The sequence below is a fragment of the Dendrobates tinctorius genome, unplaced genomic scaffold, assembly GCF_039654945.1.
Source record: "Dendrobates tinctorius isolate UK_male_01 unplaced genomic scaffold, ASM3965494v1 ptg000089l, whole genome shotgun sequence".
In the NCBI taxonomy this organism is placed as follows: domain Eukaryota; kingdom Metazoa; phylum Chordata; class Amphibia; order Anura; family Dendrobatidae; genus Dendrobates; species Dendrobates tinctorius.
In genome coordinates, this window is record NW_027361757.1 from 19,134,253 (window position 1) to 19,158,755 (window position 24,503).

Below are 24,503 nucleotides of genomic sequence, written 5' to 3' on the forward strand. Positions count from 1 at the left end.
CATCATCTCAATCGCCGCCTTCCAGGACTTCAGCTCCCTCCCTGTCACCTTCATCAGACGCTCCAGAGGCGCTAGATTCAGACCCACGTTCTGAGTCAGATTCAGATCTGGACTCAGTACAGGTCTTCATACTATGTGACACGGTGAATAGTTTGATTGTCGCTGTTACTGAGACTCTTAACATTAAAGACTCTGAGTTCTCTCCTTCTGAACAGACTCTGTCTTTCAGAAAAACAAAGCGTCCTCTCCGTGTCTTTGCCAACCACGACAAGTTCAACAGGACCTTCGCAGTGGAATGGCAGCAACTAGACAAACGTTTCCAAAGAAGAAAACGCATGAGCATCCTGTATCCTTTTCAGCCTGACTTGCATAACAAGTGGGCAGCATCTCCTTCAGTGGACCCTCCGGTCTCCTTGCTGGCCACAAAGACCTTACTTTCTCTCTCTGACAGTTCATCTCTAAAAGAACCATCCAACAGACACATCAAGTCTCTGGCCAAGTCCACCTTTGAGGCTGCGGGCTCTTCCCTCTGCACGTCCTTCGTGGCTACCTGGGTGGCCAAGGCAGTCTCTGCCTGGGCGAAGCATCTCCGCCAAGGTATTGTCGCTGGTGTCCTAGCCGATGAGCTGGCAGATCTGGCGGACCAGATTGGCCACGCGGGAAAAAAACCTCTTTCCGTGTCTCTTGATGCAGCCGCCTGCTCATCCATAGCAGTCGGCAACATCATCACTATCCGCAGGGTCCTATGGCTAAAAGCCTGGAACGCGGACTCCACATAAAAGAAGTCCTTCGCAGTTCTTGCCTTCCATGGTTCTCGTCTCTTTGGGGAAGAGCTGGACAAGATAATTTCCAGTGCCATTGGAGGAAAAAGTACGCTTCTACCACAACAAGGGTTAAGTGTACACCCCGTCGCACAGTTCCTTTTCGCTACTTTCAGAGGTGTCAACCATAGAGTATCCCCCGACAGGACAAGTCCCCAGTGCGTCAACAAAGGAAAGGACCCACCTTTAAGCCAGCCCCAACCTGGCACTCAAGACCTACTCAACGCCGGTTTTCTAGATCAGGCACCAACAGATTTTCCTCAGCATGACTGGTTGCCCTCACCTGGGAAGTCTCTCAGGGTGGGCAGTTGTCTCCTTCAGTTTCGGGACAAATGGCTATCCGTAATCAACGACACCTGGGTTCGGGATGTCGTCTCCTAATGTTACAGGATAGAGTTTTCTACTCTCCTTCGTCCTCGCTTTTTCGAGTCCCGTCCACCGAAAAATACCTCTCTGGTTCCGGGCTTTTTCAAGGCTATCGACTCCCTCCTCAAGACCGGCGTCATCGTCTCCATTCCCACACAAAAGCACTTCTCAGGTTTTTATTCCAACCTGTTTGTGGTTCCAAAGAAGGACGGCTCAGTTCGTCCCATTCTGGACCTCAAACTGCTGAACAAATATATACGCGTGCGTCACTTCATGATGGAGTCCCTTCGATCCATGAAGCCAGAGGAATTCCTCTGCTCGGTGGACATTCAAGATGCCTACCTGCACATTCCCATTTTTCCCCCGCACCAGAGATTCCTTCATTTCGCCATTCAGGGACTTCACTTCCAATTCACAGTACTGCCATTTGGCTTAGCCACCACCCCCAGAGTTTTTACCAAAGTAATGGCGACAGCAATGGCCATTCTACGCAGCAGGGGCATCTCCATCAACCCCTATTTAGACGACATTCTCATCAAGTCCGCAACCCCCTCGGCGTGTCAGAGTCTACAGATCACCCTGGACACTCGGCTGGGCTGGATTGTCAACACCGCAAAGTCCTCTCTGATCCCACTCCAACATGTTGTTTTTCTGGGAATGCTCTTCGACACTGCCCAAGCAAAGATCTTCCCACCCAAGGAAAAATCTCTGGCTCTCATGCGCAGAGTACAGTCTCTCAGAGGTTACTCTCCCCGCTCCCTCCGCTTCTGCATGAGCATACTAGGCAAGATGGTGGCTTAAATGGAAGCAGTTCCGTTTTCTAAGCTTCACACGCGTCCTCTCCAACTCTTCATTCTGGCGAAATGGGACAAGTCGATCCGTTCCCTGGATAGGGTGGTCTCGATTTCCCCCGCGGATAAAGCAGTTCGTGAAATGGTGGGATTGTTCCTAGTCGGTCCATCTCGGGAGGTCCTTCCTTCCCATTCGTTGGAGCATAGTAACGACTGACACCAGCTTTCTTGGCTGGGGAGCAGTGTTCCAAGATTTTGACGGTCCAGGGTCGGTGGTCAGCTCAGGAATCTTCCCTCCTGATCAATATTCTGTCCGAATCGAGTCCAGTCCGACAGCGCCACGGCGATGGCGTACGTCAACCACCAAGGGGGAACTCTGAAGTCGGGCAGTGATGTCAGAGCTCACTCGGATCTTGTCTTGGGCCGAGCAGAATGTTCCAGCAATTTCCGCTGTTCACATACCAGGAATCGAAAACAGGGCGGCAGACTTTCTCAGCCGAGAGGGGCTCGCTGCAGGCGAATAGTCTCTGAATCCGTCAGTCTTTCACAGGATCTGCCTCAGATGGGGGACTCCGGACGTCGACCTCATGGCGTCCACACTCATCCACAAGGTTCCTCAGTTTGTGTCCAGATCTCGCGACCCGCTAGCGATATCCTGGGCACAGTTCTCCCTTTCATACCTATTTCCACCTCTACCGCTAATCCCCAGGGTTGTCAAAAAGATAAAAGCGGAGGGAATTCCCATCATCCGCTTCGCCCCAGATTGGCCATGAAGAACCTGGTACGCAGAGTTGGTCAACCTCCTAGCGGACACGCCGTGGAGACTTCCGGTTTGCCCGGACCTTTTGTCGCAGGGGCCCCTCTTCCACCAGAGTTCTCAGTTGCTCAATTTAACGGCATGGCTGTTGAAGCCGTGGTTTTGAAATCAGCTCGGTTTTCCGATCAGGTCATCCAGACTATGATTAAAGCAAGGAAGCCTTCGTCTTCCCACATTTACTACCGAACATGGAAGGCATTTTTCTGCTGGTGTGAGACTCACCAAATCGCTCCATCCTCCCATTCATCCTGTCTTTTCTGCAGTTGGGTCTGTAGTCCGGGGACTGTCCCTTAGTTCTGTTAAGGGACAAGTTTCGGCTCTGTCAGTTATATTTCAAAGGAATTTGGCCATTTGCCGACAGCTGAAAACATTCATCCAGGGGAGTTGCTCACTCTATTTCCCCCTACCAGCCCCCAGTGGATCCCTGGTATCTTAATTTGGTACTCGACATCTTACAGGAGTCTCAGTTTGAACCACTGTGTGAGATCTCTTCCACATTCCTTTCCTGGAAGATCACTTTCCTGGTCGCTAACGCTTCAATTAGACGGGTCTCTGAGCTAGCAGCGCTCTCTTGTCGTTCTCCTTACCTGATCTTTCACCAGAACAAAGTGGTCCTACGTCCGGTTCCTTTCTCTCTTCCTAAGGTGTTTTTTGGTTTTCATCTGAATGACAATATTGTACTTCCATCTTTTTGTCCGTCTCCTTCTCAACCCCGAGAACGGTCGCTACACAAGCTGGACCTAGTGAGAGCCCTACGTCTTTATCTGTCCAGGACTGAGCCTTTCCAGCACTCAGATTCTCTGTTCATCATCTCAGAGGGTCCACCAAAGGTTCTTCCTGCATCCAGGTATACCAATGCTCAATGGATCCGTTCCACTGTTCTGGAAGCTTAGAGGTAGAGCATGCCCACTGAGGATCACGGCACACTCCACGCATTCGGTAGGGGTCTCCTGGGCAGTTCACCATCAGGCGTCGGCCTTTCAGCTCTGCAAGGCTGCCACATGGGATTCCATTCATACTTTTACTAAGCTCTACAGGGTTCACACTCATGATTCATCGGATGTGAACCTTGGTAGAAAGGTCCTGCAAGCACAGTGGCCTGAGCTCTGACTTGAGGGTATTATACTTCTTCCCACCCTTGGGACTGCTTTGGGACATCCCATGGTTTCCTGTGTCCCCCAATGAAGTAAGAGAGAAAGCAAGATTTTGGGTACTCACCATAAAATCTTTTTCTTGGAACCTTCATTGGGGGACACAGCACCCGCCCTTGTTTACTGTTGTATCAGGTTCTATTCTTATCTGTTACATTGTTTCTGTTACGTTCTCTACTTCTACTGTTTTCTCACTTACTTATTAGCTTTCTGCCAGTTGGTGGGTATATACAGCTGGGGAGGAGCTAACCCTTTTTTGCATAGTGTCACCCTCCTAGTTAGTGGCAGCAGCGTACACCCATGGTTTCCTGTGTCCCCCAATGAAGGCTCCGAGAAAAAGACTTTACAGTGAGTACCCAAAATCTTGCTTTTCTGTTAAGGTTTGCAATGTCCATATAGAAGAAAAAGTATAATCCTTTCTTGGTGGTTGTTCCTCCGTTATTCCTCCTGGAAATGTATGAATAAGTTAGCAGCTGGGTGTTACTAGTTGTGGATGTTTTCCTACACACTGCTGATATCTAATCCTTTATGACAATATCAGATTGTGCAGAGATGCACCTTATTGACAAGGTAATGGAAATTTACCACGGTCAATGTATTTCCAGGAGGAATAATAGGCACAATTCATGCTGTAGCATTATTATTTCATGCCAGTCCAATGCAATTTTAGATGGATGTCTCCTGTAGATTTCACTGAATTTATGAACATGGGTATCCTGGTATAGCCGAACAGGATCTCCTAAAATATGGCTAAAGCATATACCGTTTACATGTGATTAACGGCAAAAGTTGAAGCTGTTTTTTATTTTCTCCTAGACCGAGATGATGATGACGATGACTCTAGCATCAAAGATAAACGTGACGACAAAAGAGAAACCAAATGCAGAAAAGAATGGCCGAAGGATAAGGTACTTCTCACAGACAAAGGGCATTTTCCTAATGGCCTTTGGACAGGGTAATAACTTGATGATCCCTTCGGGTCTGACCACAGGGACCCTCACCAGTCCCAGCAGCAAGCTCTGTACTGTAATGGGACATTTCAGGGTAATTTCTGATTTACAAAATATTTCAATTTGTATTACTTGGGTGAAATTTTGCCTACAGAGGTTGTTATAAACAAGCCTTCCATCCAAGGATCTGGTGTGACGTCTTACTGCAGCTCTACATTGGTATTGCTTAAAACAGTGACATCTACGGTATTTTTATTGCATTTATGACCAATAGCTGTTTAGGTTCTGTGTCCCAATTTATTCCCTATAACCAAAAATAATAATTAGTATTGATAAAAAGCACCCTACCACTTCGTGTATACAGCTTCTGTTCACCAGCAGCAGCTGATTAAAGGGAATTTCTCATCAGGGTTTTTCCACCTAATATGAGAGCATCATAATGTAGAGAAAGATACGCTGATTTCAGTAAATTGTCATTTTTGGGAACACAATGTGTGAACCTTCCCTTATTTCTCTGCTCCCTGTTTTCCTAATCCAAGCACTGTACAACCACTAGTGGTCAGAGCGGGTGTATGATAAACATTTTACATATTTATGAATGGATGCCATTATTTCCCATCTAGCTAGATCCATCTGTATATCTCTCTGTAGAGGATCACACTATTTATCTCTCAAGTCCACTCTTTTCACCAGGACGTTCAAATGTTTTCTTTCCTCTGCAACTTTTATAACTTTCACCTGACTTATTATTCTTTTCTCAGGAGAAGGAGAAGAAACTGATGGTTACAATGAATAAAGATCTGCTCATGGCCTTTGTATATTTTGATCAAAGCCATTGTGGCTACTTATTGGAGAAGGATTTGGAAGAAATAATTTATACTCTTGGGCTGCATCTCTCTCGGGCTCAGGTACATGATCTCTGCCTGCATTAAACACATAGGTGGGGTTCATGTGGTGGGTCACCAAGGTTCAGCTGACTGTGGGAGATGCTGCCACGGGAAATCCACAGATCAGCCATTAGTGAGTTATTGAATAGGACACGGCGTCAGCGATTTTTCCTGCAGCATTGCACAGATATGTAAAATGTTTTCGGAGGCAAATGTGCTGTTTGCAGCAGTTTGTTCCACGTAACAGATGGGGCTTTAATCTGGAAGTACAAATGTGGTGTCCCAACATGCTAAAACAGCTCACGGGATAGAGGGCAGCCCCTCTAATAGCATATAGTCCTGCAAATTATCTGTATTAACGATCCATGTTCATTAACTCATGAAATATCAAGTCTTATGTTTATTTTTTGTTCCAAATCTCTTTATTGCATTTGCGCCTGTTTTTTGCTTTGCACCCATTTTTCGTTTGCACCCAATTCAACTTTCCATTTTTTGGGTTGCTTTTGTTTTTTTTTGTTTTTTTTTTAAGTTTGCCACTGTGGGCATAGTTAAGGGTTTACAGATGTTTTACCCTAATCCATTATTTGCGACTTTTCAAAAAGTCATACATTTTTGTTGCAAATGTACTCAGGTCCTCCCTTTTGAAGTGATCATATTGTACGCTGCAATTTTTTTGGAAAAAAAAAAGTAAACAACCATGTGCGACATTTTTATGAATTTGGCCTCAGAAAATGTCAGCGAATGGCACAAGACAAAAAATTAAAAGTTTACAAAACAAACAACAGAAAGTGCAAATAATGCAGTGGGTCATTGGCTCGATTAGCTGCTGGTTAGGGAGCATTCACACTGCATTTTCAGAGTGCATTCGTAGTACTCATAGGCAGTGGCATGTGTCGCCCTAAGTTTTACTGTGCCCTATATATTTTTAAAGAAATGTCTCTGAATATTAGCTTAATGGGCTATACTTTTTCTGTACGTTAAAGAATTGTGTGGAGGCCAAAGAGACCCCGCTAGAGTTGAGCGACTTTGGTCGGATCTGGTTTCATGAAACAAAATTTGTTTCAGATGAAACTGGTCCGACTAGGGCAAAAAAAGTCGGAGTTTTTTTTCCGAAACCCGACCCCAATGCAAGTCAATGGGGAATAAAAGTCGGCATTGAGTGGATGAATGTCATCCGCTCAATGCCAACTTTTATTTCCCATTGACTTGCATTGGGGTCGGGTTTCGGACGAAACTCAGACTTTTTTTTGCCCTAGTCGGACCAGTTTCATCTGAAACAAATTTTGTTTCATGAAACCCGATCCGACCAAAGTCGCTCAACTCTAGACCCCGCTACTGATCCCTATCGGGTGAATGGGAGTCCTGAATACCTTGGAGACATAAGCCAGGAGCTTTTTCATCACATGAATCAGACATGCACTACAAATGCAATACTATTGCACTCCTACTTATTGTTACAGCTTGGATATTGTCTGACGCCATATTTATAAAAGCTCCATTGGTCCAATGTCTGTAGTGCTCAGATGCCATACTGAACTGAAGGACATATAGCTACCTCTACCATACAGTGTGTAGTATCGTGCTGGGTGTGTTTTCAGACAGAGGGAAACTGCACACAAACAGAAGACATCAGTGAATCTCAAATATTTTTTTCCTACAGGTAAAAAAACTCTTTAGTAAAGTAATGCTGAAAGAATCCTGTTACTACCGCAAACTAACGGACACTTGTACTGATGACGGAAGCCACGAGGAGCTGGATTCCAACCAGGAAGACATTCTAGGTACTGGTAATCCACTGCAATGGCAATGTCTGCTGGGGTTTTTGTTTTTATTTTTTTTCTCCTTCGCCTAATTGGGGGACACAGGACTGTGGGTGTATGCTACTGCCGCCAGGAGGCTGACACTTAGTGAATGGAAAAAAAAAGGTTGGCTCCTCCTCCGCAGTATACACCCTCTCCTCGATTGCAGGCGAAACCAGTTCATGCTTAGTGTCCTAGGAGGTACACACATCTGGTCTTTTTCCAGACTCTCTTCATTTTTTTCTGTTCTTCCATGAAGATGAGACAGGGGTGACAGACCCTCTTGAAAGAGTCCGATCTCCCCAAACCAACAACGGGCGAGCACGTGGAGTGTTGCCTCCACATATCCTGTCCCGCAACGTGGGACATGATGCCGGACTCGGCCCTGACCACCCTAAGGTATTGAAACCCTAGGCTGTACAGAGGCACAGGTACAGTCCGTGCGGCCCCCACTGCACCACCAATGCAAAGGCTGCGGTGTTGGAAGGAGGCGGACGGTCCCTCTCCTCATCCCTTGGAGGGAGGATGTAGTTAGCGTGCCTGTATCGTCCTTGATTTTTCAGTGCAGCTCCCCTCCCCACCCCCCCCAACCTGAGGATCAGCTGGAGCTTCCAGGGGTGAGGCGCGGAAGGAGGTGGGCTGGGAGGGCTCCTGTAGACCCCCAGGGTCGGCATAGCTGGTGGCCCCATTTTTTGTGGCACATCCTCCAGTTGCAGCACGAGTACGGGCGCCAGCATGCGCCCCCACAGCTGTAGTGGTCGGCAGCGCCATTTCCTGCCCAGGCCCCTGCTTCTGGCGATCCCGCCCCCGTGCGCTGAAAATTTAGTCACCGGCTTCTGCCGGCACTAGGCCGCGGGTGGAAATCCCCCCCCCCCACACACGATGCGTCTACTTCCACACGCCGAGGCGCACTTTTTGAAAAAGGGAGCAGCTGTTCGGCAGGCTGGACACCTAAGGCCACCCTCTGTTTTTGCCATAGGCTAAGCGTTTTTGCACCCCTCCCCCCCGCAGGCATATCACCTAGCAGGGCCACCATGTCCAGAAAGGCTAAGACGCACATGTTTCTGCCTTCCCACATGGACAAAGTAAGCAAATCTGTGAAGCCTGCGATTCCGAACGTGCCCAGAAGCCCTCCCCTGTGACCGAGCCCAGTGTACCTAGCACCCCGGAATGGGCTCTGTCTCTGTCGCAATCCATGACATAGCTTACGAGAGCAATTGAGTCCCTTCGAGCCCCAGATAGGGGCAGAGATAGCGGCTCGCCTGTCTTAGAGGGGTCCTCCACCTCACAGGAGCCTCCGGCCTGCAGGGTCCGCTCTCACACTAGGCAGACACAGGGGAAACAAACCCTCACAGCGTCTCCCAGTCCGACTGGTGCCTCTGCATCCGTGAGTTCTGTCTCTCGCTCGCCCTCGCCAGTTGTCGATAACGAGCAAAGCTCAGATTACGACTCGGACGAGCCCCTTGACTTAGTTACTCCGGGTTACCAGGAAACAGTGGATATCGAGGCCGTCAATCAGACCCTGGGGATTGACAATGAATCCACCCTGGCCTCAGTGCACAAGTTGTCAGTTAAGCGGGTGAAGCGGCCTCATAGAGTATTTGCTACTCACCCAGAGTTTGACGACATAGTACAACGACACAGGGAACGGCCAGACAAGCGTTTCTCAGGCCAGAAAGCGCTCGAGGCAAGATATCAGTTTGCCCTTGATCTCCGTAAAAATTGGGCTGAATCCCCGACGGTTGATCCACCTGTGTCGCGCTTGGCCTCTAAGACCCTGTTGTCCATACCTAATGGTTCCTCTATCAAGGATCCCACTGACCTTCTCATAGAGAGCCTGGCCCGCTCAGTATTTGAGGCGTCAGGTTCACCACTCTCTCCCTCGTTCACAGCAACTTAGGTAGCCAGGGCTATGGTTTCTTGGTCTGAATCATTAAACAGAGCCTTGCAGGTTATGGACCTGCCGGCGGAGGTAGCAAAGATTGCTAATCAGATTGCGTTGGCCACAGACTATTTGATTAATGCATCTTTGGATGCGGCTAGCTGCGCAGCACTCGCTGCCACAAATGCAATTTCTATTAGGAGGGCTCTGTGGTTGAGGACTTGGTGTGCAGATTCAACCTCCAAGAAGTCCTTAACTTCTTTACCTTATCAGAGCGGCCGCCTATTTGGTGATAAGTTGGACCAGCTTATCTCTGACTCCACAGGGGGCAAGAACAGTTTTCTCCATCAGCAAAGGGTTAAACAGCCTTTTCGTCACCAACTTCAGACACGGTTTCGGTACTTTTGCAACCCGGGGTGGGCTTCCTCAAGCAACCCCACCGTTTCAGATCGCTCCAACCAGGACAGGGATCGTCAAGTCTCATGTAGAGCCAACCCATTGGGGAGAATGGATCCCAATAGCCCAGATCAAGGGGACCTAGGTCCCAAAGATCTTCAGCCAAATGACTCGAGGCAATTTCCGGGTAACACCAACAGATTAGGCGGTCGCCTACTCTGGTTTCGCCGTGTCTGGCTCTCCGTCGTACACGACACATGGGTAATGGAGCTGGTATCCTCGGGGTACAAGTTAGACTTTGTCAAGCTCCTCCGAAGACTATTTTTTCTGCCTTATTCGTTCTGTTCCAGCACAGGATTGCTACCAGTCTGCAGGTAAAGACCTTCATCCAGGGGGTCTCACACTTGGTACCCCCCTATAGGACCCCTCTTGACGCCTGGGACCTTAACTTGGTCCTAGGTGTTCTCCAGGAAGCTCCATTTGAACCACTACAAAATGTCTCTTTGACATACCTTTCCTGGAAGGTGATATTCTTCGTAGCTATAACATCAATCACTCAGGTCTCGGAGCTGGCAGCTCTATCTTGCCGAGCTCCATTCCTGATATTTCACAAGGATACGGTGGTTCTCAGGCCAGTTCCCCCTTTTCTGCCGACGGTCATTTCCTCACTTCACATTAATGATGACATTGTCTTGCCCTCCTTTTGCCCGGCACCAGTACACCGTGTGGAAAAGGCTCTTCATACGTTGGATCTGGTGAGAGCTCTCAGGAGGTACGTGTCACGGACGACATCTTTTCATCAGACAGACGCTGTTCGTGCTCCCCGAGGGTCGCAGGAAGGGACTCGCTGTCTCAAGATTGACCATAGCCAGGTGGATTCGGCTGATGATCCAGGAATCCTACCGCATCAGAGGCGCAGCTGTTCCAGCAGGGATCAGAGCGCACTCAACTCGAGCAGTGGGCGCCTCTTGGGCTCTTCGGCACCAGGCATCGGCGGAGCAGGTATGCAAGGCAGCCTGCACACATTCTCCAAACATTACAATGACCATACTCAAGCTTCGGTAGATGAAAGCCTGGGTAGAAGGATTCTCCAAGCAGCGGTGGCGCACCGTTAGACAGGAGGTGCATGTTGCTTAGACCGGTGAGTCGACTTCCCACCCAGGGTCTGCTTTAGGACATCCCACAGTCCTGTGTCCCCCAATGAGGCGAAGGAGAAACATGGATTTTTGTGATACTCACCGTAAAATCCTTTACTCCGAGACGCTCATTGGGGGACACAGCGCCCACCCTGCTAGACAGTTGGCTGTTTTTGTTTATTAATATGTATTTATGATACCAGGTGGGTTTTCTAGACATGTTGTTACCTGCATTGAGGTTGATTTTGTCTTTTTTTTGTGATCTCCTACTCCTTTTGCACCAAACTGGTTTCGCCTGCCATCGAGGCGAGGGTGTATACTGTGGAGGAGGAGCTGACCTTTTTGCAGTAGCATACACCCACAATCCTGTGTCCCCCAATGAGCGTCTCGGAGAAAAGGATTTTACGGTGAGTATCACAAAAATCCATGTTTTATGTTACCCCTTACAAGCTCAGTCTCTGACTGCATTACTTTCTATTTAGGAAATCGATTGCTTTTGCCATCAAATATGGCAAGATCTGGAGTATCGGCGGTAGAAGAGAAAAGTGGCCTTATTGTCTATAATGGTGCAATGGTTGATATTGGAAGCCTCCTCCAGAAATTAGAAAAGAGTGAAAAGGCCCGGGCCGAGCTAGAACAGAGGCTACAGACGCTACAGTGTAAAACAGGTACTAGTGATCGTAACACAGGCAGATGGGAAGTATGAATGAGAACCATTCAAATTGGCCTCTAGATTAGGAATTGTACTGAACATTGATAACTAAAGCTGGCCAGATATTTGTAGACTTTGCTCTGTATAGTAATCAGCTTTTGGTTTTATAACGGTTGGCCTCTTTCAGGAAACTTTGCCATTGGCTGTGATAGTTATACCCCCCCTCCCTCATTCTCTACTTGCAATTTCCATGTCTAACATTGGCTCTTCACAGCTGCCCCCATCTCTGTTGTTTGACTGCAGCACTGATGTCACATGGACCATGCTGCTAGTCACTGAACTCAGTGGCTTGTGATGTCTACACAGGCAAAGTTTCTGAGCTCAGTGTTTGGTTGCAGCACTCTTGATGTATTGTCACAGCTCCAGCCAAACATAGGCTGGGGCCGCAGCGGGGAGCCATAGCTGTACCCCTGGAGTAGCATGTTTTCTAAGGCTATGTGCACACAGTCTCTTTGCTGAGTCTTTGGAGTGTGAAAATTTGGAGGAGAATCTGGGAGAGCTTCCGCTCCATTTAAGCTCAAATGCTCTGTGTGCACATAGCCTAAAAGAGGACAACCCTTTTAAAAACGCAAAAATGTTAAGTGCAGAAGACTCCTTTATAAGTCTGGAAATCTCATGTTTATTTGTGCTATTGAATAATAAGTATGATTCACTTTGTAACATTTAAAGGGGATCTGTCAGCAGGTTTTGCTATGTAATCTGACAGCAGCAGGATGTAAGGGCAGCATCCTCATTGCAGCAATATGTCACTATTTCTTGCTTGTCTCATTGGGGGACGCAGAAACCATGGGATAATCTGCTGCCACCTGGAGGCTGACATTATTAATACTGCAGGCTATACCTCGCCTGCTAGCATCAGGCACTCCAGTTTTTTTGTAGTCCGTTGGAGGTAAGGTCTGTCGGACCCATCATGGGTTAACTCAGCACTTGGTTTTATGCTGTCTCTGTCCCCACCTTGTCCTGTTCACCTACAGTCCTTGATGCTTGGGTTTGGATAGTACTGGCAGTGCCTCCATTCTTTCACCTCCTGGCCAACTTTGGCTATCTGGTGTTAATGCAGATAGTCTGAACAATCGACTTCTGATACATTGCATGGTTCCCCAGGGCGTGTGTAGATTTTACACCTCTGAGGGTCTCCCAAGTAGCCTACCGCCTACACTAGAGCTTCCCCCGGTGGGTTATGGGTCAGGGCAGATGTCTGGGCTCTTCCATATGCCAGAGTAATCTTGGTCTTTCCTTAGTAGGGCAGGATTATCTTCCCAGCTTGGTCTGAATATTTTCAAGGCTGGTTCTGCTTAGGATTCTGCAATTGTCCAGAACCCCTGTTCATCGTGGCAGATGCCCTAAGCACCAGCTGTCCTCTTGTACCCAATTTTTTTGTTCATGTAGTTTACCGTCACATTTGTTGGGTCCACACTTTTGAAGGCTCTGCACCTTTCGGATTTAGTTTGGCTGACTAGGGTTAGGGAACAAAGACCTTAAAGGGGTATTCCCATCTCCAAGATCCTATTACCATATTTTGTAGGTGTAGTAATAATAATAATAATAATAATAATAATAATAATAATAATAATAATAATATGAGCAAATATCTCCAATTAGAAATGTAGTATAGTTTTTCTGATTCGCTATGTCTCTTTCTTCAGGAACTTAGGTATCCATGGTTACCACCACTGATATAGTGTCAGCTAGTTAGTAGTGGTCGTAACCATGGATATAACCTAAGGTCCTACAATGCCTTCACATGAGGAAAGAGACATAGAAAATCAGAAATACTACACTACATTTACAATTGGAGGTATTTGCTAATATTATTATTATTATTACACCTACTACATATGGTGATAGGAGCTTGGAGATGGGAATACCTCGTTAAGGGTCACTTTTCTGCTATTTAATTTAGGCATCTGTGTAATAGGTGAAAACCTATGGGCAGTGTCTGTTTGTATGGCAATATGCTCCTTTGAACATTTTTGCATGCCTATATTGAGCTAGGACAGGCTCGCAAGAGTCACGTTCCTACCTTGACTTTCCTGGTCCATCAGAATATAACTTGTAGGCCATGGGTCAGAGCTGCCTGTCCTGTCCAGGCAAGGTGAACTCGTGGCCACCATATTAATCCCCCGGACCCGGTAGATCTCTAATGGTGCCTGTCGCCCTTCCATCTTCCCCCCTTTTTGCCGGTCTGAGAGAACCCTCTATTTCTAGTGACTTTTCGTCTTTCTAGTGACCTCCTTCTCTGGGACAGTAGTCTGGCAGCTATGTCCTTTCGCCTTCGCAGGATTCTCTGCCTTTTCACTTCATGATTGCTTTAGGTACTACTACTCTCATCTTCCTGAGAGGCTCTCTCATAATCAGTGTTGTGCTTCTTTATCTGAGAAAAATCTGTTTCTCATAGTCTTCATTGGGGGACACAGCACCCACCCTTGGTTGCCATGGTTGCCAGGTCAGGCATGCATTTGCTTTGTTTTTCTGTAATTTGGATTATTTTCAGGTTGTACTTCCTTTTGGGGCTTCTCCTACTGCTTTCTCACTAAACTGGAGAGCCTGATACTAGCAGGCAATGTATAGTCTGCAGGCGAGGAGCCAATTTTCAATTAGATGTATTAATAGTGTCATCCTCCAGGTGGCAGCAGACTATCCCATGGTTTCAGTGCCCCTCAATGAAGACTACAAGAAACATTTTATAGTGGGTAACAAAAATCTACTTTTGGGCTGCTTGCTGTTATTTTCATAAAATCAGTTTTCTCTACTGCAGATCTAGCACTTCTCTGAATGCTGAGCTCTGTATAACCGCGTCCACACCACTGATTGACAGCTTTCTGCCTTTGCACAGTGTACATAGAAAGCTGGCAATCAGTAGCAGGTGGACTACACGACACAAGGCAACTAGTACTCTAGTGATAATTTATTGATAAAAGTGATTTTTCTGGGTTGCTTGTTGCAGTTTCAATAAGTGACACATCGCTGGAATCATTGTCTCTGTCCCTACGTCATGTTGCTCTCAAATTACATTGCAAAAATCTGGTGACATATTGTGATTAAAAACAATGTTAACAGAAAACAAATCTACCCTTCGTTTGTTACAGAGGAAGATGAGAAGTCAATGTCCCAACTGGAATCCTCTAATAAGAGCTTGTCTGGAGAGTTGAAAGATACAAAATGTGATCTGAGCCACTTACGCGAGAGCTGGAAAGCCTTGGAAGATACAAACTGCCAGTATGAGGACCAACTCAACAAGACCCTGAGAGAACTGTCTGCGACCATGGAGGGGATCCAGAGTGTTCTCAACAAGGTATGTACTACTCTACAGCATTTACATTGCACCAATATAATGTACCACTGCGGCAGACATTAAATGAAGGCATCCATTAGAGGCTATCATTAAAGGGATCGTCCAGTAGTGTACAATCGCCCAAATGAACAGCCCCAGGATGGTCCTCCACACTCTGCCCTCTGTCATCTCTTATGGAATTGTGAAGGCTGCTACTGATCAGCGGCTGCTGACTGGCTGCAGTGGTCACATGACCTTGATTATGTCATGAAAAGCTGAGGGACACAGCATTCAAAGCAGAGAATCGTGGCGGGTTAACAAGGTAGGTATGCCGGCCATCTGTAAGGGGTTCTTCCGCTTACGACAACCCCATTAATGCCTTCCTCCAAGTGTACTTACAATTACATCTTCATGGCAAAAAAAGCCCTGCTTTGTTACTGAAAAAATAAAGCTGTAGCAATGTGATAACAATGTTTCCAGTTTTTCATACAGCCCCCCCCCCCAAAAAAAAAAGTGGAGAACTATTGAGGTGAATAAAAAAAAAAAATCTTTCCTTTGGATACATGAATGCTTATTATGTGCATTTTAAATATCCAATGAATTACTTTGCTGAAGGAATTGTGTAAATGGCAGGATCCAAGTGTAGGATTCTGAGCATGGTCACAGTTATCCAGAGCTCAGACAGTTGTAAAGCCCCCCTGTATCCTGCTGGTGCCGGGTGTCTCCTATTTATAACCTGAAGGTGGCGCTGTTTTAACAACGTTCTTGCTCCTGTTCATTTTAAAGGGAATTTGTCACCCCTTTTTTCGAATATGAGCTGCTGGCACCGACATCAGGGGCTTATCTACAGCATTCTGTAATGCCCCCGATGTAACCTGAAAGAGAAGAAAAAAAGAGTTATACTCACTGGGGGGGCGGTCCAGTCTTGGTCCGATGGGTGTTGCGGTCCAGCGCCACCCATCTTCATACAATACCGTCCTCTTCTTTCCTTCCTGTCGTGGTGCAGGCGCACTGCTCTGCGCTGTTGAGGGCAGAGCAGAATACTGCAGTGCGCAGGCGCTGGGAAAGGTCAGAGAGGTCCGGCGCCTGCGCACTGCAGGACTCTCCTCTGCCCTCAACAGGGCAGAGCAGTGCGCCTGCGCAGGAGCCACGACAGGAAGGAAAGAAGAGGACGGCATCGTATGAAGATGGGAGGCGATGGACCAAACGGCGACACCCATCGGACCGGACGCCAGGGTGAGTATATTCTAACTCTTTTTTCTTATCTTTCAGGTTACATCGGGGGCTTATCTACAGCATTACAAAATGGTGTAGATAAGCCCCTGTTGTTGGTGCTGGCAGCTCCTATTTGAAAAAAGGGGTGACAGATTCCCTTTAAGTCTTTTTTCCTAAAAGAGGGCAGCAAGTTGTGACCACAGTACAATGAAGGTCCCTAATGTGAGACCTCCACCTGCTGTGCGCTGTCCTCTCCCTATGGGGTCTCTTTTATTGCATGAAGCTATATGATTAATACATCCCATTCCATCACTCTCTCACATTACAATTGTTGCATGTACGTGCATGTTAATTGGCTCTGTCACAAAATCTATACCCTCTAATGCTGCATATACCCCTCATGATTTAATGAGACCACCAGCAGTATTTTGGGGAGTATCTAACCGGTCACTATAATGATTAAGTGTCTACATATGCTGTAACTTGCATGGCTCGGCGGTGTCTGTACCCTGATCTGTGACCAACCATATAGAACAATGTATGAAATCCTATAAATACATGATAACCAAGATCCAGTCACCACAGTTCATTGGGTTTGGACCAGATTCAGACGACCATATTGAAAATCAAGGGCGCAGTAGTAACCTCAAATTGTGACCATGAATAGGCCCCATGTGCAGCACCGTGTGCTCGTCAGTGTGATGGAAGTGATCTGGAGCTGCCTTTCATTGCGCGCATTATCCTGGCCTTCAATATGGATCAAAGTGGTGTTTCCACGCAGATCGTGCGTGGAATATCAGCCATTTACATTGGCTATAATGGGTCCATGAGCTCTCCATGTGCTGTCTGTGGCATATATGGACCTATTAAACGCTTACGTGAGCGAGTACTTGGGCCTCATACACTCGGCCATTTCTTCTTGTATTAAGGAAAAAAAAGGATCCATTTTGATTATTGCCATTTAGCCTATTTTCATCCATTTTTGGTCTGTGTCCGTTTTTACCATCAGTTCAGCATCTCTTGCATTAAAACATTTTTTTAAGTTTACACCATGAAAATCAACCGGCATTAGGATGTAGCATGGTTGGCATCAATGTGCTGTCTGTTGTTCTTGTATTTTGTGGTTTGTTCTCTTTTTACAGAACTTGTTAGTATGGATTGAAACAAAAAAACACATGGAACATGTAAACCACCAGAAAATATTCTAAAAGGTAAATATTTTTAATGACCATTAATTCAAAATGTACAGTACAATACATGTATCCCAACAGATTAGTTAATCACAGAGCTGTTCAAATCGGGTCAGAGGTGCACCAAGAAAGTGGTGTCGTCCCACAGGCATGACACAGAGACGGGGGCCTTCATATTATGTAATATATAGACATAAAGTGCCAGTGCATATATTTGTAAAGAAAGCCAAACCAAAATGGCAGACTCCTATCACCACATAAGGGAACCAAGACATAATATAGGTGTTATGGGAGTCAGTGACCATCACAGTTACTCTCTCAGATAGTGCTGGACCGAGTCATGTCATTAATAGTTCTCACCTGTATTCACAGCTGCGGATGTGACACGCGCCCCATCACACGTTTCCTTATGTGGTGATAGCAGTCTGCCATTTTGGTTTTTTTTTTTACAAATATATGCACTGGCACTTTATGTCTATATATTATATAATATGAAGGCCCCTGTCTCTGTGTCATGCCTGTGAGACGACACCACTTTCTTGGTGCACCTCTGACCCAGTTTGAACAGCTATGTGATTAACTAATCTGTTGGGATACATGTATTGTACTGTACATTTTGAATTAATGGTCATTACAAATATACCTTTTAGAATATTTTCTGGTGGTTTACATGCTCCATGTGTTTTTTGTTTCAATGTCATTTGGGAGCTTCATAGGGTTGTAACCTCTTTCAGTCCTAATAGATTAGGGACTGTTTTTGTGTATTTTGATTTCTGTCTCTGAAATTTTGTATTATACTTGTTAGTATGGATGCAGCAGAGCTGAATGTGTTCGTGTGGATGCAGCAAGGCTGTAACACATTCAGCTTTGCTTGATTCATACTAGCCTACACCCATACTAACACATTCGGCTTTGCTACTTCCATACTAATCAAATAAGAGTGCATCGAATAAGATGGGCTGATCTGAGAACACACACAAAAAAATCAGTTATTTGAATTAAATGTACAGGTAGATACACATATGTGCACTTACTGGTCCTAATAAATAGCACCATATAGAGAAGTATTTTTAGCCCTAATAGTAGATTGGAGGCTGACACAGTGCACAGTGACAGTCACCGACCAGGAGACTGTTCTGGGGCCAATGAAGGCAGGAGAAAACAAGGAGGAGAGCGCAGCAGATGGAGTGGGGCTGCCAGGGACTTTGTAGTGGCATTGGATTGTAGTTTCAGTGCTAAGGCACACATGAAAAAGACTTCTGGTTTCTACATAGAAATATTAAGTATTAATCTAGTCTATTTTTAATCATGTTATTCCATAGTCCTAATTAAAAAAAATAAGAATTGGCTGGGTAGAAAGGCAAATGAGCAATTGTAAATACACAGTGCTATATAATATGATGATTGCAATATATTAAGCCATCAGAGGCTAGCACATAGGCCTTTATAAAAAAAAAAAATGTGATCAGCGCTGCCAAGAACAAACAGCCTGACCACCGTCACATATGTGCCCATCTTCAGGAGGTTCGTTTCTGGTTGAAATATATTTTCTTTTGTGGATGATGATACTTTTCTCCTTACTGATTATTTCTTGTGTTCACAGAATCCATCAACATCTGAAGATCACAAGTCAAAGGAGAACGGAGCCAGCTTTTGATGCATCTTTCACTCCTGTCTTGGAGGAAGAAGAATAATGTTAAATATTGTAATACAGATTATGTTTTTGGAGTGTAGAGAGGCGGGGGATGTAGTTTTACTTAATATTTAATGGAAGAAAGTTGTATATAGTTTTATGAATGTGTGATGATGTGCCGCCTCTACATCATGGACCTGGATCAAGCAGAATATACATATTTTTGAAATGTGTAGGATAAGTTAAATTATAGCAAAATAACAAAATAGATTGTAATAAAATGGATCCTCTATATATATATTTTCTTTTTTTGTTATCCCGTCTGCTTTTTATGTACATATTAAAAAGAATCTAATTGGGAAAGATTTCAATTTATTTTTATCTGGTCTTTTAATATGTTAAGAGTAGATATGCCCCACTGAACTTAGAAGACTTACCAAGCAATAATACTACATAAAATAAGGTGTGTAATACAGCAAAGTTACTGGGACAAATTAGACTTTTCTGTGTACAGCAAGCAATTTTCAAGTGTATACTTTCTACTAAAGGCCCGTACAATGCCACTGAAGTATGTACGTCTGGTTTCAATTAAAGCTTTCTCCCCCCTCACTGCGCACGCCTCTTTGTTACCTGGCTGTTACTTATCGGTGTGTACGCTACATACTTACTTCAAATAACATTTTGTGATCGATCAGTTTAATGGTGATTTAACCATTTATCTGCAAGAATTTTGAAAACTATGCACCACTGGAAGCAAGAACAACTTTCACATTTCTGACCCTGTGCTAATAAACCCTACATTTTATAATGAAATTTTCATACAGATCCCCCCTACCCCTCCATACTTTTTCTGAAATCAGCACTGAATTACAAATGTCTGTCACTTGAAAATCCACAGCTCTACCCAATTTATGCTGCAGAGTTTTTACACTGAGGAGGAAATATTTAATAGAATCTCATGAACATTGCTGCTACTGCAATATCCACTGTGTAGGCACATGTGTACATATACCTAGTCTGCAGCCCAGAGTATACACATCGCTAATATATTTTTTCTTCTAATAAGTGCTATAGTCCCAATCATTTTAAGACTGGTGGTGTGCACTCCAGCCTTAGGGTGCTTTTGCATTGTGTTCCGGCACCCATTCAGTGGCCCCGTCCGAACCCCCCACAAAATTGGATTCTGACGTATGTGCCGACCTTGCCATAGACTATAACGGTGCTGGGCACAGTGAATGTGCACTCTGACATGCATAATTTTTGAGCGTGTACACCTACTGGAGGCTGACAGACATATAAGACCATTCTTGTGGAGGGTGGGGAGGAAAAGTGTGCAGACACAGTATGGGTGGGAGGAAATGTATTAAATGCTGTATAGGCTGGGGAATATGTGAAGAGATAATATGGGCAGAGGGGGAATATGTGTAGAGACAGTATGGGCAGGGGGAAAAAATGTGTGCAGGTTTAGGATGGGTGGGGAGAGGAAATGTGTGAAGAGACAGTATATGGGCAAGGGGAGAGGCCATTTACCATAAGCATGAAAGTAAGAAGGATATCTTTTGTGTAAGCAACTCAGTGAAGGGCAATTATTCAGGGGTACAGCGCAGGACAGATATATTTACGCAGGAGCATTAAAATGACACTTTTTAAGGTCACTGTGTCACCATACGCTGCAGATGATTGGATAAGATGTATGGCTGCAGACGAGCTGTGGATGTGAGCAATGAGTGTGCCAGCATCAATGCACTGGGGGAAAGGGGCACCATGCAGGGGTGCTGGCAATAGTGTTAAAGTACCCCCCTCCTTTATGCCCTCTCTTCTTCAAATCCGAGAGGACACTGCAGCAAAGTTGGAGGCCTCTTCACAGACTCCTATGACTTTTCTTCAGTACCATGACTTCTGTCCATTAGAAGGGTCCTCAAGGTCCTTCTTCAGCCTAATCTCCCAGACGACACATTCACGAGGCAGATCATTGGTACAGTTGTCTCCTTTCTTCAGAGAGTCTAGCGGACATATGGGGACCAGACACCTCTTGAGACATGACTGTCCCCAGCGAACACCTCTCGGTATCTCCAGCCTAGAACAGACACTTGTGTTCTCTTCTCTGGTTGATCAAACGGAAGTGGGTGGAATGAACCAGACAGTATGTGGAAAGAAATCCTCCCAATAAGGACTGCTTCTATCTGGAGCACTTGACTGTTTTTTGGTAGGGCTCGTTCTTCACTTGGCAACACAATCACCAGATTCTGGATGGGAATTTAGTAATGAGTGAGTGTGCTCGGGTGTTCTCCAAGTATCTTGGGCGTGCTCGTAGATTGTTTGTGTCTCCGCAGCTGCATGATTTGCGGCTGTTGGAAAACCTGAACACATGCAGGGATTGCCTGTTTGTTAGGAATTCCACACAATATTCAGGCTGTCTAGCAGCCTCAAATCATGCAGCTGCGGAGACTCAAACATAATATACGAGCACGCCCAAGATACTCTGAGAAAACCTGAGCATGCTCGCTCATCACTAATGGGAATCTGACACGGACTTTTCATGGCCTGCTGAACCAACTTTCCCACTGGACCTAAGCTTCCTCCCAGCTATTGCCTAGGAGCCATCTTACAGGTGTACTCAGTTACTCAATACCTCCCAGTCATTTTCTGGGGGCATTTTACTATGTGCACACGCTGCCCCTTTAAGAACGGGGGAGTGCGCACATATACACTAGTGGTGCTGCCAGGTAGTGCATCGTGCGCAAGCAAGAGCCATGCCAGGAGGAGGCCATGCCTCAGGGCCAAAGCAGTGAGTATACCAGTGTCCCTGCATGGAGGGGGAAGGGGAACCATGCAGGGGTGCTGCAATATTGTTACATATACGGTACATTGACTCAAAAGCCCACGTTAGAACAACTGGGCTCCTGTCTAGTGTATTTTCTATTTGAAATGGCACCAGCCATCATTTAGAGTTCCATTTCCCCCAGATAGTGCTTTCAGCCCTCTTTCTCTCCTTTGTTTAACATGTAGTCCTCCCAAACTTCTGCTCTGTAGAAACTTACTTATACTTTATCATGGGAAGGGAGCTTTTGATTTCGACATCATATGAAGAGTAGAAGTCCTTCATCTTCTCCCACAAAATGCCAGTAGTCCTCAGGATAAGATTTACAAACTCTTAACCCAATGGTATAGATGTCCAATGCACTTACATGCAATATACCAGTCGGAGTCTGAGGTCTGTTGGAGATGTGGCTCCGGAAGGTAGTCCATGTTACATATCTAGTGGTATTGCCAAGTGTCTTTGAGACTCACAAGAAAGTTACCTTCTGCCGATTCACCCGGACACCCCAGGTAACCTTTCTCTCCATTATTCCTATATACATCTCTTTAATTGAAAAGGGACTGTTATGTCACATGTTAGCTACTGCACGTTCAGTCATTCCCAGGCACTGCAGAAGTACACACTGTCTATTATAGTGGAATGGTATAAGACTATGGGACCCTGTTAGAAGAGTATCAGGCTTGTCTTCTATGGTCCTCCTTCATAGATACTCCTGAAACCATAAACATTGAATAAAAGAAGTAACTTGCTTTGGTTAACTATTCTTTGTCACAGTGATTTCCACAGCATGTTTTTTTTGGGATTTTTGCTCCCCTTTCTCTTTTTTTCTTCCTTAACTTCCAGCCTGCATAGTCTCCCTGATGTTTTTCCCCCACCTTTTGTTTCTATTAATGTTTGATACAGTTCAGGCTACATGCTTATTGATTAGATGTTCTGGCGGGGTGGAGAATGTTTTTTCTGCTGGGGCCCATTTGAATATTTATACCATCATTCTGGGGCCGTACAAAATTATCAACTTGAAAATTAACCTTCCTTTATTTGAACAAACAGTTAATTAACTCTCACCTAACGTGATGGCTGGAGCTGCTTCTCTTTGGTGCAGCTGTGATGTTAGGTAGAATTGATGATGTTACTACTTTTCCAGATTTGCGTTGGTCTGGAACACAGGAGACTCTTTGCGTTAAGTTTTGTAGGGAACTCGCAGCAGTAAGTAATGCTGAACACCGATGTATCTTACACTGCAGGTCTGCTCACAGTGGGAAATCCATCACTGCTCACGCTACATTTATAGAGCTCAAGCAGTGGGAGATCTGTTGTATACATGACATAGGAGAGATGGAGACTCCTGTATATACATCCCAAGAGATGTATACACTGACAAGCAAAAGGGTAACAATGTTTTGAACTATTGACCTTCAGGCTCCATATCTCACCATCCACTACTGCTTCAAACGTGAGGCTAATGTTATAGACAAGCATCTTGGATATCTTATACTTTAAATTTGACCTGCAACTATTATGCATATGATCAGTTATGCAGATTCTTGTCATGTCACTGCACTGTTATGCACCTAAAAATTTAAATTTTTATTATTCTGTTAGTATTTTGTAAATTCGCCTTTGGCTTTCAACGTTGCCCAAATTCTTCTAGGCATGCTTTCGATCAGATTCCGACATTTCTCGACCAAAATGTGATCCCAGGTCTCTCTCCTTTCCAAAGTTGGTGCAAACTGTTTGAGTCACTTAGATATGTATGCAGCTTTTCCTTCAACGCTATCAACAAGTGTTCAATTGAGCTGAGGTCTGGGGACCAAACCAGCACTTCTATTTCATTGTCGCTGAACCATTTCTATGCCAATCTCAACATTTGCTTTGGATTGTTGTCCTGCAGTACTCATGATACTTGAGTGTACGAGGTAACTTGTCTAGTACAATACTCAAATATAGCTCAGCAGTGAGACCACCATCGATACTGGTCAAGTATCTAATGTCTTTGGTTGTGAAACAACCCCCTATCATCAGGCTTCCTCCAGCAAACGTAACAGTTCCTTCCATTTCTTGAACAGTTATCCCACTTTTCCCTTGTGTTTTACAGACCCATTTACACTTTCGCACCCATCAGAGCCTAGTCTATTGACTTTTGTCTCATCACTCCAAATTGCCAATTTCCAATCTTCTATTGTCTTCTTTTAGTACTTTTTTGCAAACTCGAGCAGAAGCTCTTTAACACAATATTGAAGCCGAGGCTTCTTCCCTTTTTTTTTCGGGCCTGCATTCCAGACTTGCGCAACATGCATCGCATGGTGCTTGCATGGATGTCTGTGATCTCAATAATACAAAGCATATGGACCACCTCCACTGCCAAATTGTTGACTCTGAAATTTTGCCTGGACGTCCACCTCCAGGCTTTTGAATGGATTGACGGACATGATTTTGTATTCTTCCACCTGTCATGGCACTCACATGATGCAGTTTGGCAATTTTCTTGGCCGAAATACCGCTATCGATGAGCTGGAATCTGATGATGCAGTTTTTTTTTTCGTGGCAAATCTTTATGGCTGCTCCTCGATTCAAATCAGTGACCTTGCACTTGGGAATCAACTTAACACACTGAGCTATAAGGGAATGTGAAAACAGGTTGTAAGTTATACAGGAAGAAAAA

At 45.3% G+C, this 24,503-nt stretch overlaps 1 protein-coding gene across 2 annotated transcripts in view; it reads left to right on the plus strand.

Moving 5' to 3' along the window:
• Positions 1-19,629, plus strand: part of CCAR1 (cell division cycle and apoptosis regulator 1) — a 135,072-nt gene extending 115,443 nt beyond the window's left edge. For both annotated transcript variants that reach the window (XM_073585880.1, XM_073585879.1), the window contains exons 20-25: positions 4,763-4,854; positions 5,658-5,804; positions 7,444-7,564; positions 11,479-11,664; positions 14,798-15,003; positions 18,991-19,629. In XM_073585880.1, coding sequence (XP_073441981.1) covers positions 4,763-4,854; positions 5,658-5,804; positions 7,444-7,564; positions 11,479-11,664; positions 14,798-15,003; positions 18,991-19,044 — 806 coding nt within the window. In that variant the 3' untranslated portion in view covers positions 19,045-19,629. The remainder of the gene's footprint in view (positions 1-4,762; positions 4,855-5,657; positions 5,805-7,443; positions 7,565-11,478; positions 11,665-14,797; positions 15,004-18,990) is intronic.
• Positions 19,630-24,503: the final 4,874 nt, after the last annotated feature.